Source organism: Fulmarus glacialis, unplaced genomic scaffold, assembly GCF_000690835.1.
Source record: "Fulmarus glacialis isolate BGI_N327 unplaced genomic scaffold, ASM69083v1 scaffold11573, whole genome shotgun sequence".
NCBI classification, from domain to species: domain Eukaryota; kingdom Metazoa; phylum Chordata; class Aves; order Procellariiformes; family Procellariidae; genus Fulmarus; species Fulmarus glacialis.
This window is the reverse complement of record NW_009201064.1, coordinates 78736-97537: the sequence shown is the minus strand read 5'-3', so window position 1 is coordinate 97537 and position 18802 is coordinate 78736. Positions and strand designations below refer to the sequence as shown.

Sequence of the window (18802 nt, the reverse complement as noted above, 5' to 3'; positions counted from 1 at the left end):
TACTGCTCGGGCTTTGGGCTAACGGGAGGCAGATCGGGTCTGCCCTCAGCCTGTCACTGCGCTGGCAACGGATATCGGATCGCTTTCTCGGCTGGTACGTCCCCGTGCAACAGAGATTATCCCGAGTTTGAGAGGTTTTATTTGCTCCCTCCTGCTCTGTGCAGATGAGGTGACCCAGGCAGGGAAGGCAGCTATGGACCTGCAGCAGATCACTTGTAACTTTGTAAGTCTGTTGTCAAAACAAACGATGCGGTCTCAGACTGCCTTTTTCAGGCGCAATGGGTCTGGTATGTTTTATTAGTTAGCCAGTGCTGCAGGCTTTGAGATCACAAGCCCCAGGTAGCAGAATCCCCTTAGCATCCCTGTTTACCTTTCAGCTTGGCTTGTGCCAGTTGTAAAAGTTTCTGTCTCCATTAACATCACTGCACTGGGTTGGTTTGCTTGGCACGGAGGTAGCTACAGACAGGGTTTGCCAGAGTCTAAGTGTATTGCGCTGTGCAACAGCAGGATCATAAAGATGTTGCAAAACACAGCGTTGGAGTGGTTATGCCTCCTGGGGTCCTGACTTCCCATCTGTATGCTGAACTCCTGCCTCCTTGGACTGCTGCAGTGCAGGCAGCTCCTGCGGGGTCACCAGAGCTGCCCAGGCACTCACTGCTGGGATTGTGCTTCCCAGCGCTCCAGCTCTGGGGCAGCTACTCAGAACTCGGTGTGAGCTGGAGCCTCTCCGAGGTGCCCTAGCAGGTAACTGCTGGGCACTGTACTAGCAAGGGCTGCTGAAGCACGTTGCTCTGCCTGGGTTTGGTCTGGAGGCTGCATTTTTACCCAATGACATAAAGGGCTCTAGAGCAGTGCTGTTGCTGTTGCTGTTGCACTGGCTCTAGAGCGCGCCAGCACCATCACAAGATGTGGAGAGTGTTTGAAGAGATGCCATTTTACAGTATGGTGGCAACCGCTCTTTTTTTTCCCTGGACGTAATTTGACCATGAACTTGTTTCCCCCATGCTATATAGTGCAAGCCTGATGGCAGGGTTAGGAGGGGAAAGGAAGGTTGCTCTTCCACATGGAAGTGTCCCTCATCACCCAGACACAGCAGTATTGTCATAGGGGTAGGTGGAAGCTTTGGTGGGGGAGCAGACTTATCACACAGAGCACTGAGGAATCAAAAAGAGATTCAGCTAGAATTTCTCCAAATAAGAAGCAGGGACAGTGCTCCCTAATCACCTCAGCTGGAAAGAGGCACCAAATATTATTTGTGTCCTGGCTTGGACCCCATCTCTACTCAGAAAGAGCCAAGAATATGCTGTTTGTTGCAAGCTTTGTGGCAGGGACTTTAAAGTCCTGCACAAAATGCAGCTTAAGATAGAGAATATAAATCGAATAAAACTTACTTTTTTTTTTTAGAGTGGCAGCTCAATAACAGGGGTATAGGCTGGATCTTCCCTCCCTCCTTGGGGGGGGCTGTTAGAGCAGAAGTATCAGGGTGGCAAGACCTCTTGTATCAGCAAGTTCAGTTTACTGCAGCTACAGAGCCCTGCATCACCACCTCCTCGTCATCTCACCAAGGTCCTTGTGAGGCCCCAGCAAGAGCAACAAACCCAAAAATTGTCACCACTCTCATTGCAACCATAAAAGATTTCAGACGTACTAAAAAGTATGGTTACACCTGCCCACTGCTACCTCGTTTGAGCAGAAGTTCTCTGGGGTTTTGCCTGGGGACAGCAATGACTGTACATGAAGAATGGGTTAACAGTGACCTTTCTGATACCATTCATGAATTCCTTTGGCTTCAGTTGAAGCACTGGGGTCTTAATGGCTTTGGTCTGTGGGGCTATTGAACAGTTGTTTATCCACGCTTATTATAGGCAATAAAACCTGAATTACTACATACCTGTCATCCCTGGGGGGCAAGTTCCATCCTTGCAAAGGGCCTCCCGTCTCCTAGTTCATTTCTGGCTGAATACTCCTTTGCGATATGAGGCAGCCTGCAAATCAGATGGGCAAGGAAAGATCTCCTCAATTAGACAGTTTTTGCCAAGGTGTGGTATATTTGTTTCCATTGTTTTCATTTTCTGCTCAGACACATTAGCGAGCTGTGTGCCAAATAACCTTGCTGTTATACAGGGCTGCTCATGAAAGCACCATTTCCTTTATTTAGGGTTTTGAACCTTTCTCGTGAAGGAGCACACAGGAATTTCCAAGGAGAAGGATTTGCAGGTCTTTAGTGAGAGCTGTCATCTCCCTGACAAAGTCTCACAAATAAGCACCATAGGTGACTGTGGGAGCTGAGCTTCCCCCCCACCCCAGAAGCGGTTACGTTGTAGAGTGGAGAGGACTTGGGCACAGATCCTTGTGCACCAAAATTATCCTTGGCCTGGTTTTCCCACTGGGCTATATATCCAAAGAACTAAGTTGCAGGGTAAATGCAGTAATGAGTGGGATAGGCTCTTTGGCTCATGCTATGCGCAAGGTCAAGTGTTGGTCTAAAAACTGGTGACTGCCAGCCTACCCAAGTAACTCTGATAAACCAGGTGGTCTGTGGGGACCCGCTGTGCCCGGGACTTTCTGCCAGAGGTCACTAATCTATCAGACCTGTAGCTCTGTTTCAAAAACTTCACAGGTCACTTGGAATGAATAGAAGCAAGCTGTAAAAGTGTCAAGTGGCCTCTCTACTTGGAAATCCATTTCCTCTTTAGTTCACCCAGCTATATCCATCAATAAACAATCAATCTCCGTCTCCTTCCCCCTCAAATGCCTGAAAAGAGCTATAATTATCTCCTCCTCTTCTAAAACATAGGTATTAAAGCAATGAATGCCTCTTCAGTCAGAGTCCTTGAACCCTGTTATCTTTCTCTCAGCATCCATTTTATACGGATTTATCATTACAAGCTGCAGCTATGGGGGATCTATAACATTTCTGGTCACATTATATTACCAAACTATCATCTGGAGGAACTTCACGCATTTAACTAATAGTGAGACTGGAGAGCACCTTGGAGCCAAATGATCCAAGAACGTTGTGCTTTTTGTTCAAGACTGTCCAAGATCTCAGCTTTGTCATAATTATTCCTTTGCATTCAACGGTTCAAGCAAATCAAATTGTATATGTAGTCCCATGAAATCCACAGGCATTTCAGTTTCCCAGTTGGATAAATCGAAATTTTGAGAATTGGGTTATCATGCAAATATTCAGTTACCACATGGGAGTGTGTTCCTCTGCAAACATGAATTTTTCAGTCACAATTCCAGTAAAAAAAAGCATTTTTATGACAGTGATTTTTAAGCTTTCACAGGTTTCTGCTGTTGTAGATAGATGTTGTAACTGGTGCACTGAAGACACAAGACCTTTCCATAAGCTCCCCTTAGAAATTCTTAGGCTCATGATACTGTCCTAATTGTTTAGGAAAAGCCCTTGCTCAGATTGGGCAGCCCAAGATACAGCAACACGCTCACAGACTAGCTTTGCTTGAAAAGCTTTGGGAAGGCACATTGTCTGCAGAAACTTGGTGCCAAGCCATCGCCAGGACTGGCATCAGGTCTTCAACAGGCCTGTAAAGCACCAGGAAGTGGGGAGATCCTCACCCCGTGGAAGTCCATGGCAAAGCTCTGTGGAGACAGATTTCCCTCCCAGAGGGTCAGTTGGTAGTGATTGCTGGGGTTTTTGGGTGGGGGTAGGTTGTTTGTTGGGTTGTTTTGTTTTGGGTTTTTTGGCAGCATAAGAGTAATCCAATTCTTCCAAGTATTGGGGTCCTGCCCATGCAACGACTCCCTGTGCCCACAGGGCTATGCAAGGGAGAGCCATTGCCCTGCTAGGAAAGTAACACAGCTCCTGCGTGCTCTGCGTAGGGGCCGGCTGGTGGGCTAGCACTGAGGAGGTGCCAGCACAGCCCCACCCCTCAGCACATATGGGGGAAGAGTCAGCAGCAAAAAATGCCTATTGTTTCAGAAAGGAAGTGACCCCTTTTCTCTTAAATGCTGGGAAATCAAGACTTCATCACTGGTGAGAAAAAAAAATCCCCTCCTCGCAGTGAAAGGGAAATACCACCTGAGCTGTACTGCCAGCGGTGTTAGAGAACGTGTCGCGGCGAGAAGACTAAAGGGAGACTTTTTGTAAAGGAAGGAAGGAAGGAAAATGAGGGAATGCAAGGACTGAATAGGAGAGGCAGCCTTTCATTTCTAGGTCATGAGTCTGATTCCAGCTCACTAGTCACTGCTGCCCAGTGATTCTTCAAAAGCTGATGATCATCTCTTAGTCTGTTACTTGGAGGCCACAGCCCCATCACAGAGCCTGTCCTGCATGGCACAGGATTTAATTCTTGGCGCAGCTGGACCTAGAGAGGAGTTACTAGGCAGGCTGTGCGGGTCCTCTGTGGGTTGCTGAAAAACCTTTTCTGGGGCTTTGCTCATGTTTCTCGCTCCTGTGCTCAAGGCTAAGCAGACTGGTAGGAATGATGGGGTTTGACTTTGGTCTTCCTTTGCAGGGCAGCTGTGCAAAATCCCTGCTACTCCAGCCACCCAAGTCATTGGTGATGCCCTTTGTTTCTGGTGCTTTGTTCTTGTGGCACACTACAGTTGGAAAGTAGTGGTCTTCTGGACTTAAATCTAGAGGGTGTTGCATGTCTTGTGGTAGGCAGGAGTGGGAAGAGGAATAGGCACTCTGAGCATCTCTCGACTGCTCACCTCGTGCCTCTCCCTGGGGCTGCCACCCTGCCAGCACCACCCACCATGGATGGGTTCATTGTAAACATGAACCTTGCGGCAGCTCTGGGGACAAGCAGAGGGCTGCGATGGCTCTAATGCTGCTATCATTTGTAACACAACAGCAGATGGAGACAAGCAAAGCTTTGGCTCCAGTTGTGCCTGTCATTGGGCACACTTTTACTAGAGACTCTCCGAAGCTGGTGAAGGGTCTAGAGCAGAAGTCTTATGAGGAGCGGCTGAGGGAACTGGGGTTGTTTAGTCTGGAGAAAAGGAGGCTGAGGGGAGACCTTATCGCTCTCTACAACTACCTGGGAGGAGGTTGTAGCGAGGTGGGTATCAGTCTCTTCTCCCAAGTGACAAGCAACAGGACAAGAGGAAATGGCCTCAAGTTGCGCCAGGGGAGGTTTAGAGTGGATATTAGGAAAAATTTCTTCACTGAAAGGATTGTCAAGCATTGGAACAGGGTGCCCAGGGAAGTGGTTGAGTCACCATCCTTGGAGGTATTTAAAAGACATGTAGATGTGGTGCTTAGGGACATGGTTTAGTGGTAGACTTGGCAGTATTAGATTAACGGTTGGACTCGATGGTCTTAAAGGTCCTTTCCAACCTAAACGATTCTATGATTCTATGCCAAGCAGTCTACAAATCAGGATGAACATTTTGAGAAGATGGGTGGGCACAGACCAGAAGGGAGGAGAGCAGCACAGGGCAGCCCTGTATGGCATAGCTCTGTACTGCCACTAGCAGCACTCATCCCACTGCCAGCCTGGCTTCTTCCCACCACCAGTACTTCCATTAGCCAGATGCATCAGAATACCATGTGCTGTGACACTTGAGTCAGTGCATCAGAGGCCAAGGACCCCTCTCAGGGATGTAGCAGAGCTTAACAGGGCTTGCACTGAAGGAATTGCCAGTGAAACATGGCTGTGAGCCACAGGCGTAGATGCAAAAAAGAAAAATCTGGACCTGGATTTCAATGCTTTGGAGCATGGGGATTTGAATACAGATGTTGGCTTGGTTTACTAGAAGGGTGCGAGCTTTTGCAGAAATTGGGCCTGGACAGGACTGGGAATGCCTGGGAGTTTTGCCTAGGCAGTTGTTTGAGTGCATCTCTTGTGTGCAACTTACTTGGGATAAAGAAACTGCTTGAAAGCAATTTCATATTTAGATATCCACCCTCCTTCCTCAGGTCAGAAATCTCTGTATTAATGCACTAGGCTGTGCCCTGGCAGCTGCTAGTTACTGTGCAACAGGAAAAATACACTTGGACTTAAAACTCCAAGGAAAGGAAAGCCTTGGGACAGCAGCTGATGGGAGGGTATTTACCTTTCAAGGATTTAAGTTTCTCTGCTAGGCTTTCTAACTGCCAACAGAGGAGTATCCTAGAAAGCAATTTGGAAACGAAGCAAAGCAAGGTTCTAGACACATCAATTCCTTTACTTCCTACTAAGTACTTTCAGATACTAGCTAATTCACTGTTACCACCTCCCCGTGAGATGGGAAGCAGTCTTATTCTCCAACTATACAGGCATAGGAAGTCCAGCAACTTGCCCAGGGTTAAATATAATCAGTCACAACCCAGGGAACCATGTTTATCTCTAGTGCGATTACAGAGCCATATAACCCTTTGAGAGGGCTGCTAGGCAAGTAGCATGAGTTCACCTGCGACAATGTTTGGCCTGGGCACGCATTGCCGAAGATGCTGCAGGAAGCTATACTGATTCTGAAGCATGCACACACAATTCTATTCCCTCCCCTGCTGCCGTACCAGGGTCCCAGCCAGCTGACTGAAAGCAGCATCTTTCAGTACCTTACCCCCACCCCAGAAGGGGTGTGGAAAACCAATCCAGGGGAAAGGAAACAAAAAACAACAACAACAACAAAAATCTTGGCTGATTTCCCAGGAGCAGCAGTGTCAAACCTGGCTGGCCTCCAGCACAAGTAAATACATCTTACCAACCTTAATGCTGCTGTTCAGCTCTCTAAAGTTCTTCACACCTCCTTTCAGAGCCTCCATGCAGCATTGTAACCAAACCCCTGTAGCACGCTCCCTCCAGCGCCAGGCAGGAGCCCATCTTCCCTGCTTTGCTCTGGGCCTCTGGTATTGTTGTACAAAGCACTTACAGCCCAAATCTTTAGCCAGAATTAGCTGACACAACTCTGTTAGGGGCCCTGGTAATGAACTAATTTATAGCAGCTGAGGGTCTGGCTCACTTTTCTTTTTTTCGTAATTGCACAGATGAGCTTTAATTGCACCATTCTGGTGTTTGTTGGCAATGTGCTTGAAAGAGCTGAGCAGTTTTGTATGCCTCTTTCAAGATCTGTAGCAGAAACAATCTGCTTGTTGGAAGCCCTGTGGTTTAGTTTCCATAACCCAGTTTACAGAGAGGAAGAAGAGACTATTCCCTCAGTGAGGTGCAGCAAGAAAAACTTGAGTTTCAGGTCACTGCCTTAATCATGGGAGATCTCTGCTGTAGCACGGATGACCTCATTGACCATGGGAAAGCAGCATTGAATGAATAAGAATGAGGTGCCTAAGTATGTTGCAAAATCCTGCCATCCTTTGCATCCATTCTGAACTTGTGGTAGGGGGGGGTGATAACGTTTTACATCATTGCAAGGGGTTGGGAGGATAAATCAGAAATGCTCAAACACTGTGGTTACTGGGACCTGCCAAAGCTGAGACCAATGGTTTGCAGCCTAGAACAGAAAAACAAGAAATTATTGTGAAACCATTTGATGTTGCTAGTGACCACAGGATGGGGAGAGCAAAGGACCATGTTGTCCACAGCACAGACCTTTCTCAGCACTGGAGTTGTTGGCATCGAGGGGACCCTCACGCAGGGGGTCAGAGATTTCATCTCCTTTTTTATTTTTTTCTACCCTAGCCAAACTTTCTGGTACACATTGTAGCTTTTGTAGTCATAAAAAATACGAATTAAAGCATCTGACATCTCCTTCTGTAAGCAGCAAGACCTCATTTTAATACTCTGCTTCCTGATTTCAGACGAAGAAATATTTGTGTAGGCCAGGGTGAAACCGGTTAAGCAAGAAAAAAAGAGGCAGATTGAAAGACAGTGAGAGAATCTCCAATCAAAGGAAAACATGGCATGATTAGTAAGTGAAGGCAATCAGAGTCTGTGGGGAGGGACTACCATTGCATATAGTAATTCCTGGTACGAGTGACAGCTGTATGCTTTGTTCTTAAAAAGAAAGCGCAGCAACGCAACTGCTCTCCTCCTGACTCTCAGTGGTTTTGTTGTGCCATCTGGGGCGGTGATGCCATCAGAAGAGCCTGTTAGCCTTCTGTTTTTCATGCAGATAAAACACTTTGCCTCTCGCTGCCAAGAGGTGTTTGCAGCTGAGCAGGTAGATCCTCTTCACCCCAAATCAGAAATGACTCAGCTCCGCCTCCTCCTTCCACGACCTGGCGCTGAGCTCCCTTTTACAGGTGGCGTTTTGTTGCGCGTGAAGCTGCAAACCGGGCTCCTTATTCCGTGTCCTCAGTTCAGGGTCCATCACGCTCATCCCAAGAGTAGAAGGGCTGTTACCCAGCCCAGCCCAGGCAGCTCCTGATGAGCTTTCCTGTGGCGTTTCCGTGGGCAATGTCTTTCCTTGTCCCCCACCACAGCAATGTACTGGTGTTGCACTGCTGACGGTCTGGCACTGACTGTCCCAAATGTGGCTCTTTACACTGGAGAGGTGGCTGTGAATCCTGCCAAGGGAGGCAGTTGCAATTCTGTATATGATAAACAAGATCATCTATAAGAGGCTGTAAATGCTATGTGCCCATCCCATTAGATGGGATTATTTATCACTGACAGCCCTTTTGAAAATCCAGTGTAAAATATTAAATCTATGGCTGCCTATGGACAGTAAAGGGCATGTTTCAGTGCTGTCCCAAGAAATTATCAAGATCAAATAGAAGGAATTTAAATAAAATAGAAAATTATTCATGTAATAGCTAGCTTGGCCTTAATGAGTAGACGTCTCCCTTGTCTGACACTGAGGAAAGCAAGCTGGCGGAGGGAAGGCTAGAAAATAGGTTATTTCTGAAACGGGGAGTTTTCTGGGTTACCAAGAAGGAGGGCTGCACAGTAGAGCTCTCCCCACTCCACTGCTAGTGAGGGGTCCCAGGCTTCTCTGCCTGCGTAGGGATAGTTACGTTACCAGGAGTAAGTTTGTGCAGCAGCTGCTGGTTTGATGTCAGGCGAAAAGGAAGGAAGTAAGAGAGGGGAATGAAAGGAAATGAAGTAGGAAGTAAGATATCCTGAAAAGTGTATGCATTGTAGCCCTCTGAGGTGCTCTGGGTCAGGCACTAATAAGGGAAAAGATAGCAAAGAAACTGAATTTTTGTACTGCAGCAATTCCTGGTCCCAAATCCATGAGCAGATGGATTTGGAGCTAAGATTTGCAGTTTGCTAAAGGATGGATGCAAAGCTTTCACACTGGCTCTCATCCCAGTGTGAACCAGAAGTCTGCACTGTGAAATACCAGATTCAGAAGTACAGTAAGAAAACCTGGGGGCAGATCTACAACTCCTGTAGATCAACCTTTCATCCAGAGACTGTTTTACCACGTTACCGTGGTACCAGGTACCACTGCCTCCATATCCTTTCTCTTCACCAAAAAGGTAAGAGTTCATTTAAAGAAATGACTTCATAGCTAAAACCATACAGGGAGTGAAAAAGATCTACAGTGCCTCATTTGCTTTTCCTATCAGTACTTGCTTTTCGTCACCTGTATGTGTGCGGAGAATACTGCAGAGAATACCAAACAGATTGCAAATTGCTTGTTGCAACCCCAAATTCACTTGTCTGCAGAAAGACGGATTTCATTTTACCCTTTTTTCTGCTGGTTCAGAATACGTTTAATCAGAGGAAATATTTTAGCCTTAATTTAATGTCTGTTGTGCTGAAAGAACATGTACTTCTCTGCGTCTGTATGCAGGTAATCACTAAAAAGTTATCTGGCTACATGTGTTGTTTTCTACCTACCTACTAAATCAGAACTCTGTGTGCATTTATGACTCTCCCTGAAGGACTCTGGGTCTATGAAACACAACACTTCTGTTGTAGCAAAGCCTACAAGAAAGCTTCATATAGCTCAAGAAAAGCAAATTAGGGCTGCCCCCCTCTACCACCTTACTATAGACAGTTTTACATTTCACATCCCGCAGGGGATGCACTACACACTGAGTTTTGTAGCCTCTCGTGACCTTCTACTTGTTCTCTTTTAAGCAGGTAAGAAGAGCCCACCTGCTGAGGACAAAGTTGTGCTAACACATATGAAGATACTGAGCAATGAAGGAATTCAAAATCCGGGTTTAATCCCAGAGGCTCCAGCTAACACAGCCTGCACAGAAGAGTCCCATCTCCCCAGCGCCAGCCTCCCACCGGACTGCCAGGGAAATCCGAACGCAGCAGCCGCACCGGCAGATCCAGACTACGCAGATGCCCCGGCAAGCACAGACTATGTAGCCACGCTGCCTGACCTCAGCGCCTTCGAGGCCAAGTGCCGACTTCACAGATTCTCCAAATTTGAATCTGAGGACTCGGGGGTTGAATTGCCAAGCGGGGCTAATTCTCCATCAACGCCGACGGGTTCAGAGAAGAGCTTTGTGCTTCACAGCAGAGACTCATTTTGTGACTCAGGCGTGCTTAGCACCTCTTCTTCTCCAGAAATTGACCACCTGATAATGAGAACATGTCAAGAGCGTGCCAGAAAAGTCAGCCACCAAGATCCAGAGAGCGAAAAGCAAGCTGAGTACTACAGCCAGGAGGCAGATGCTGTGCAGGGTCCTACAGCTTCCCTCGAAGACTTAAGTGTCCCTCAGGAAGAAAGTCCCAATGAACATTTTGACCAGAGTGAAAGGCAATCTCTGGAAAAGGAACCTACCCCAGAGACGGACCTTCCCAGGGAAAGCACTCTTCCCACCCCAGGTCCCATAGAAGAGCCAAAGACAATTGCTGACAATTTCCCAGAGAACTTTGGCAGCGTGCAAGACCTTCAGATCCATGGACATCAGCTGAAGAAGTACCCCACAAGCGACAGTCTGGATGAATACATGGATGAATGCTGTAGACTGAGTGAGGTAAGAAACACCTAAACTGAATCTTAGAGCTAGGCCTGTCCAAATACCTCGGTCAGGGTTCAATCCTATTGTTTCTCACGAACTAGGACACATCTGAGTTAGAAAATCTCCCCTGAAGCTGTTGTAAGCAGCAAATCATGGTAATCGATTTTTAAGAGCTCTTTTCATAACAGTGAAATTCTGAAGTAATTCACATATATCAGTTCTGGGTAAGGATGACTAATGGCTCATGGAGATCTGATGTTTCAAAAAGCCCTAGATTAGAGGATGGACTTGATTCTGGTCTTAAAATGAAGATTGTGAAGTTAGTCATTGACCTCTGATACATGGGACAGGGATGAGAACATAGTTTCTTTTTCAAGATCAGGTTATTCCTGTTCCTGGGAACAGCTGGACTGCTGTTGGGGCACCAAAACTTGGAAAGAACTTGTGTAAGGGGTAGTTCATTCCTGTCCAGGCCTGTCCTGCCCTCTTGAGCCAGCTCTCTCAAATAACGAGTGAGCAGGGAGCTAATGCACAAATTCAAATCTTTGCTGGGCTGAAGATGGAGATCCCATTTTAACTCACCAGCACAGCTGTGATGGACTAAACTGCAAAGACATAATTTCAGCAGCTTGTCCCACTCCAGATCCCTCTTTTCCCTTGCTGGGTACACTGTGCCACTGACAGGAGAATAAAAAGCCCTTCTGTGTGCCTTCTCCCATAGTGGATGCTGGCAAGCACTCACCCCAGTGCTTTGCCTGAAGCCCCATGCTGCCGACACGCAGACAGATCGCTGCCTTGCCTGCCCGTTGCAGTGGCTTCCACGAACCAGTAAAGGAAAGATCTAACTGGGGAGCTGATTCTTGACAGAGACAGACCAAAGAGCCCCATGAGCAAAGGGAAAGGAGAAGGGCAGACTAGGTGAAGAGGGTCACACAGACACACCAAAAACATCAAACTGCGTAACGGGGATTTCTTTTTGGGGTGTTCATTGCAGTAATAGCGATGAATTGGAATGGGAGATGGGTGGGAGGAAGCCAAGTGACAAGAGCTGTGTGCTGTGCATATAATTTCACCATGGCCTCTCTGCCTGGGCCCTGAACCATCAGGCGATGGCCTTCCTCTCCAGCATGCCAAACCCTCCGGAGCAGCGAGGAAGGTCAGAGATGGCCCATCTCTGTTAACATTGCATAAAGGCAGTACAAGCAACAGACGATCGAGCTGAGCAGCCTCTTCCTCCCCAGAGCTGTCTCACCCACGGCAGAAGACAGATGTCTATTTTGCACAGTTCCCAAACAGTCAACGACCTGGCCTTTTAGCAGAGAGTTCAAAAAAGATCAGGGCAGGAGAGTTTGACCATAAGGAGACTTTATAAAAAGTTACCTAAATGTCACACTCTGGAGGGTTTGCAGCCAGCTTGGTCTTGTCTGACAGCTCTGGCTGCCCGTGAAATTCCTTTAAATCCTTTGTGAAATGGAGCTGCAGTTTCCCAAAGCAGAGCATTTAAATAAACAAGAGAATAAATTAGAAAGAAGCTGAAGAGGAAATGAAGCTCTTGGTGGCTTATCTCCCCTCCTTTTTAATATCCTCACTGGCTAAGTGCTAAAGCTCTGTGCCCCAGAGCACTTTTCTTTGTTTGTTTTTTGAGCTGTATAAATACAGCTGTGACCTAGATGCTGGGGAAGTTTCCCCCTCTTCACCGAGCACCTCCAGGCTGCTGTATCTCAAGAGCAGCACTCTTCAAACTGCTGGGATGCCAGGTAGCACCCAAGCTGACTGGGGCAAGAAAGGCCACGGCTGCTGCACAGCCCTGCAGCTGCGGCGTGTGCCTCAAAGCACAGGGACAGCCTCCTGCAGCTGCAGAGCTTTCTACCCTTGCCAAACCTGCTGAAGGTTAACCTGTCCTCACTGTCTTACAGCAGAGGTAGGACAGAGCGAGACCCCCTCAGAAACGATGTCCAGATGATCATCTGCCCATACAGCTGACGGATGCATCTTGGTTCACCCCAGCTGAGACTCTGCTCCAGGCTTATCTGTGGTTTTCACATTTGCCTGTAACCTGTCCAAAATACAACACGGTACTTAGGAGCCAATCTCTTGTCTGGCCTGATGTTGTCTCAGGGACTCAGTTACCCCTGGAAATGCAACCAATGTTGTCTGAAAGATAGCAGGTCAGTACAGGGTATTCCCACTCTGTTTGGCAAAGAACATGGCAAACCAAATTGTTCTTGCATTAAATTCATGTTGATATAAGCGAGTATAAGCACTCTTGCATCTCTATTTAATGCCAGGTGAGAGCATTATTTAATTATAGGTGACAGCAACTTCCTCAGTTCTATTGCTGGTTTTGGGAATATAACTTTCAAGCAACAGGAGAGCAGTTGAGATTCCCCAGCCCAGCTGGCTGTGGCAGTGCCAACGGCACCGGCACACCACAGCCGAGCAAGGATTCATTCGCTGGATGAGGATGTGCCTTGAAGTCCCCCTGGCCTCCCTCACTGCTGAGGCCACTTCCAAGAGAACAGGAAGGAAAATGCTGAAAAAGAGAGACTGGAAATGACCAAATGTTTTGACCGTTTGGATTCATTTGGTGAATGGCGTTGGCTGAAAATATACATCAAATCATTTCAGGCTGGCATTTCTTAAACAAAGCTTTCTGATCTTTTGTTTTGAGCTGTCGTTATTTTGAAATTTGCCTGCATTTAGAAAGATGAAAGAAAGTGGAAGCTGTCAAACAACAAGTGAAATAACTTTGAAGCCTAAATAAAAGCATTTCCTTTTAAGCCAAATTAAATGTTTGGGGTCAGTTTGAAGATACATAGCTTTTGATGCTTTTGCTTTGCAAACAATTCCTCATGCTCCATAAAGTTTACATTTAAAGTCAGCCCATACCCCTAGAAGGAGAGAGGGTGGAAGCATTGTTGTCATTAAATGAAAAAAAAAAAAAACCAACATTATTCACACAGTGCTAATTATCCTGGGCCAAAGCAGTCAAAATACTTCTCTGTAGAGAGGGGTACGGTTCAGGGGAAGGATAGGGCTACCTGTGATGGTCAGCCCCGTAGCCTGTGCGTGCCGCTCGGCGGAAACCAGAAGCTATCAGCAAGCGCAGCCCCTCCTGGACAGCAGGGTGGAGCCGTCAGAAATATACAGCACGATCCCTCTCTTTCCTGTTATTCACAAGCCTTTTGGTGTTGTCAGCTTCCAGTGACAAATGCTTCCCGCTCAGCCCGTGGCGTCACTAATCAGTTGCTCCAAGCCCACGATGGGAGGTTTATAATTACGTTCCCTGGCTGTCAGTGCAGTGACCGTACTGCCTCCGTACTGGCCATGCTAACGCGGCGGGAGTGGGCAGTGAGGGATTTATGGGAAGATAGAGCATGATATAACTTAAAACTATCCACAAGAGAAAGTGAAGAGCATTGCATGAAGCGCAGAAACCTAAGACACTGCAAGAAACATCAGCGAGCTCTTGTCCAAATGAGGAAGAGCTGCTCCTGCAAGCTAGTCCTGCCCGTCAGCTTTGGCTCCTGCTGCCAGATCCAGCCCAGGACAGTTTTCCATTAAGCCCCATTGAAGAAAAGCCTATTGCACGCATCAAAGTAACAGATAATGGCTGAAATGAGGCAAAGTGCTGATTAGATGATCAGAAATGCAGATTTTGATTATACCTCAATTGGACAAGAGGCTTGAAACCAACCGTCTGTCTTGCAGCTCCCACTGAACTTCAAACCTTTGTAGTGCTCAGCTGCTGCAGTGAGCACGATGTTACACATACACCGGAACAGAGGGACGGGCTCCCACCTCTGCGACTCTGGTGGCTTCAGAGGAAAAATGTGATTTCACACCAGTCAAAATACTGACTGGAGGGCTCTGGATAAGCCAAAGTTCCCAGTGCAGATGCTGATCCTGTATTTTTAAGCTTCCTAAGAAATCTGTGGGCCAGCACAACTGTGATGGTTTATTACCAGCTGAGCAGGGGCACACGTACTGAAAACCTGTCCCCAAAACTTAGTCAGGTGATCGCTCACGAGGGCAGAGATGTCTTCTTAGTTACATGGCTGTAAAGTCAGTGTAGCGCACCTTAACTCTGCAGAGTCAAAACCGTAATGGGAGTAACTCAGCATAGCATAGCTGAGAGCTTTGGATTCCTTTTCTTCCAGCTGAAAGTCTGGCTCAGTCTGATGTACCTGAAAGCAAAATCTGTCACCTATTTGTACATTATGTTGTTACTTTCATAGTGCAACTTTAACCATCTGATTCATAAATTGGGTCTGTCTGATCCTCTGCACCTTCACCTTCAAAAAAGTAGGTGGGATTTTTTCCTTCTTCATAGGTTTCATCAACCCAAAAATGGGCACATGGCTTTTGTTCCAATACTATTTGACAATCCTCATGCAAGGAATGGGAAAAATTTCAGTCCCATTAGCTGAATGTTTTGGGAAGCTTCAACCGGGAGGACAGAGACTGGAAGAGACTCATCCTGGAAAATGTTTGCAGTTTTCCTATGGTTGCTCACCCTCCACTATGAGCATAAAACTCTCTCACAGGTGCTGAGAGGAAAATATTTAAACCAGAATGTGACAGAGCAGGTTCTATGCTGCACTTGGCATGACCAGAAGATAGCGAGGGTTGTTTAGGTATTTCCAGTCTATGGAAAAGAAAGTCCTGGAAGGGTCCCTAGAGAGGCCCTCTCTGAGTAATCGTTTTGGGGGCAACCAGCTAAATTACACCAATTTTCTGTATTGAACACCTGCCATATCTGAGCAATCCTGATGCTAACGGGCCTCGTGGCAGGGCAAGCAAGGTGAAGCTTCCCCCTTACAAGCTTTTACCCTCGCATGCTGACCACAGAGGTGGCTGGCCCTGCAGGGATGGGCAGGCACTGCAGGCTCTGTCTGATTTGCCTTTTGCTCGTTTGCACTTGTTGGGATCATTTCAATAAAATGCAAATTAATTTCCTATTAAATAGCCCAAAGTGCATGCCCTGAGCAGCCTCTGAAGGATGGCTGTGAAACAGGGGCCTCCAGCACATTGAGTCCAACCTTCAGTCTGGTTTAGCTCCTCTACAGGGGTAAATCCACCTTGCCCCAAGACCTGGAGCAACTGCTCCACGCCTTTTCCCTCTCATTTTCTGGGGACCTGTACTTATTCTCAGGAGTTGGAAGTTCTCTCTAACTTTTGCTGAAAACCAGATTTTCTCCATGCCTGCCCAAACCACACCATTGCCTTCAAGAGCCTTCAGCCCTAGGCACAGAGCACTGGAAATCAGGGCCACCTTCTTTTCTCCTCCCTTGGCCTTTTTGCCCCATAAACGTAGCAGCCGCAAACACGAAGCAGGACCTTACAGTATTAAGCATTGGACAAATACGGAACAAAAAGAGGGTCCCTGCCTGAAAGAGGAGACAGTCAAACGCTTCATATGCTCTTTCCCCAGTCCTGAGGTTACAGCCGAATGTTTTACTTTATCCTCTTTTCCAAGAGCTCCTCTGTCCCTTGTAGTCGTCCCTTGTGTTTCTACAGCTATAACAGGGGTTGGATTTGGCTCACTGTCTCCACAGGGCAATACAGACATGCCATCAGTCACTGCAACAGCAAACTGGCAGAAAGGGGAGTTGTTAAATGTGCAAAAAGATGGTACAGAGTGACAGAAAGCCTACGTTTTCAGGGAGAATGAGGAACTTTTGACTACCTATTTCAGGACAGAAAAACCCAGATTTTCAGAAGCTAATGCTCGTGTACTTTCTGAAAATAATGCTTCTGAAGCTGGGCACCCCAAAATCCCTAGCTGCTTTCAGATATGTTGGTTATAATGCGTTTGATTCAAGCTTTTCCCAGCAGGCACCATGTGGGCTTTGTTCTCCCTGTGGGTCCTGGGGCTGCACCCCTTCCCACTGCACAGACAAGCTGAAGACTCAGTTTTATGGCTGAGTAACCTTTGTCTTGCCACCACTTCTGCAGGCTCTGCTCGAAAGGAAAATAAAAATCCTGAATGTGAATGACTGGTTGGCTTGGAGTCATCACAGTTTTTCATATGATTTCATGTGACCTCTGTCCCAACCTCAGACACAAAAGCATCTGGACATAATAATACCTGTTTATAAATAACATTGTATCATCATTTGTTTAAAAAGAAGTAAATTCTAAATGTTGATTATTTTTGAACACACCATGAGCTTTCTGACATAATGAAAAGACAGGAAGAGTCCCAAGGCTGGCACTTCCCCAAAAATGTAGATTGTTGTGGGAAAGGAGACAGAGTAAGCTTCCTGCTTTTGTAGAGAGAACTTATTTTTTGAAGTAAGATAAACTTAGAGCACTGCTTTTGTAAAGATCGAGGCTTATTTTACTTACTGATATCACACACACATCAGCAGGCAGCGCCAAGGTGGAAGTCAGCCTCTGCATGTATTTGTCAGCAGCACGTTCGGCAGAGTCCACTCGTGACACAGGAGAGGACACTTGCAGTGCACAGGGAAGTCCTGGGGCCCGAAACAGCGAGGTGCGGAGCCGGAGGCTGGGAAGCACCGTTGCCTTTCCTCTGCCACAGGATTACCGTCTGTCTCCGGCACTGCCCTTGGCTGAGCAGCAGTGAGACTCTGCAGGTCCTGGGTGTGGAGAGATCAGTGGTACAGAATATCCTGCCGTAGCCAGACAGCAAGCTTGATCCTGCAGACTTTCTTCAGGCATCTCTTAATGACTGAGAAAGTAGCAGCAGGGACGTAAGCTGGGATCTGCTAAAGACCAGTGGAAAGATCTTCTTTCACTTTGGCAGCTTGGTTCAGGCACATGTCCCTTTCACTGACCCACCAGCAATGAGGGTCTGAGTTCGGCTGTACTACCATGGTTGCAGATTGCCAAAGGCAGACAAAATGTACCCCCAAGTTGGTCACAAAGCAGCAAATCACTGCAATGTGCAGATATGTGCCTTTGGGTAGGAGCCAAGCTCAGCCTCAGTACCCATAAGTGTGACTTGCACTGAGGGCTATGGGCTAAGTGAGCTATACTAACACCAGCCATCTATACCACACAGTAGAACTATATTTGTTTGTAAGGGTCCTGTGGCCACTAAAAGACAAAAATTAGCCTGGAAGGTGGAACTAGAAACAGGCTGTCACGAGGTTGTCCTCTGCGTCAACCTGTGATCAGTCAGAAGAGTCCCTCTGATGGAGCATCTTGCTGAGTAATCCAAAAAAGAGCTGTAAGCAAGCAATGCTGTAGCCCAGATCTGGCTATAACCAAAGCCCCTTGCAAGAGGAAGCCTGAATATCTTTACCACGGCCCACACAACTGTAAGGAGAGTGCTGGGTTCCCAACTGCTAGTGAGAATTGCTCTGCTGTTACTCCATGGTCCAAGATGTATTGTCATTGCAGGTGAACCAAGGTAACAGCAAAGCCCTGGGATCTGGTCTGGGATACCTGGAACACATTTGCCAACTGATTGAGAAGATTGGGCAGCTGCAGGAGCACAACCTGCGTCTCCAAAAGCAAGTGTGCAGCTTGCAGAAAGAGCAGAAGATGAGCCAGATAAGAGAGGTAAGCAGACACCATAATATCTTCCATTAAGTGATATACTCAAGGCCCAGATGGAAAGTTCCAAGTGTGTGAGGGAAGATGCTAATTTACTTGACCTACAGCCACCTGTGCTGGGTGCTTTGGCCTTCAGGGAGGCCTCACCCACCACAGTGGGCTCAGCTTCCCTTAGAGCGGGCTTGGGTTTCTGTTCTTGTTGAATTTTTTTTCCCAGATGTGCTTGCTTCTGTTGAGTTAAAAAGCGTCCCTCTCACCTCATGTGATGGCCAGCTCGAAGTCAGTAGCTTTTACTTCTCTACAGTTGAAAACTTCCCAAGAACACATCTCCCCCCATCAGTGCTATCAAAACAAAACATTTCCATGGACCTCCTTAGCAATTGTGTTTTGAATTAAAAGCTCTTTCTTTTCCTTCGGGTTTCAAACTGTCAAAATCCCAGAATTTCCCACAAAACAGACACAATGGGAAAGAGAAGCAGTAGTACCGCTAACCCA

General features: G+C 47.1%; 1 protein-coding gene across 1 annotated transcript in view; it reads left to right on the top strand.

Moving 5' to 3' along the window:
* Positions 1 to 10317: 10317 nt before the first annotated feature.
* The window catches only part of LOC104073870, a 19980-nt gene continuing 11495 nt past the window's right edge, over positions 10318 to 18802 (top strand). Inside the window, exons 1-2 of the mRNA XM_009573802.1 lie at positions 10318 to 10795; positions 18152 to 18313. Coding sequence (XP_009572097.1) covers positions 10400 to 10795; positions 18152 to 18313 — 558 coding nt within the window. The 5' untranslated portion in view covers positions 10318 to 10399. The remainder of the gene's footprint in view (positions 10796 to 18151; positions 18314 to 18802) is intronic.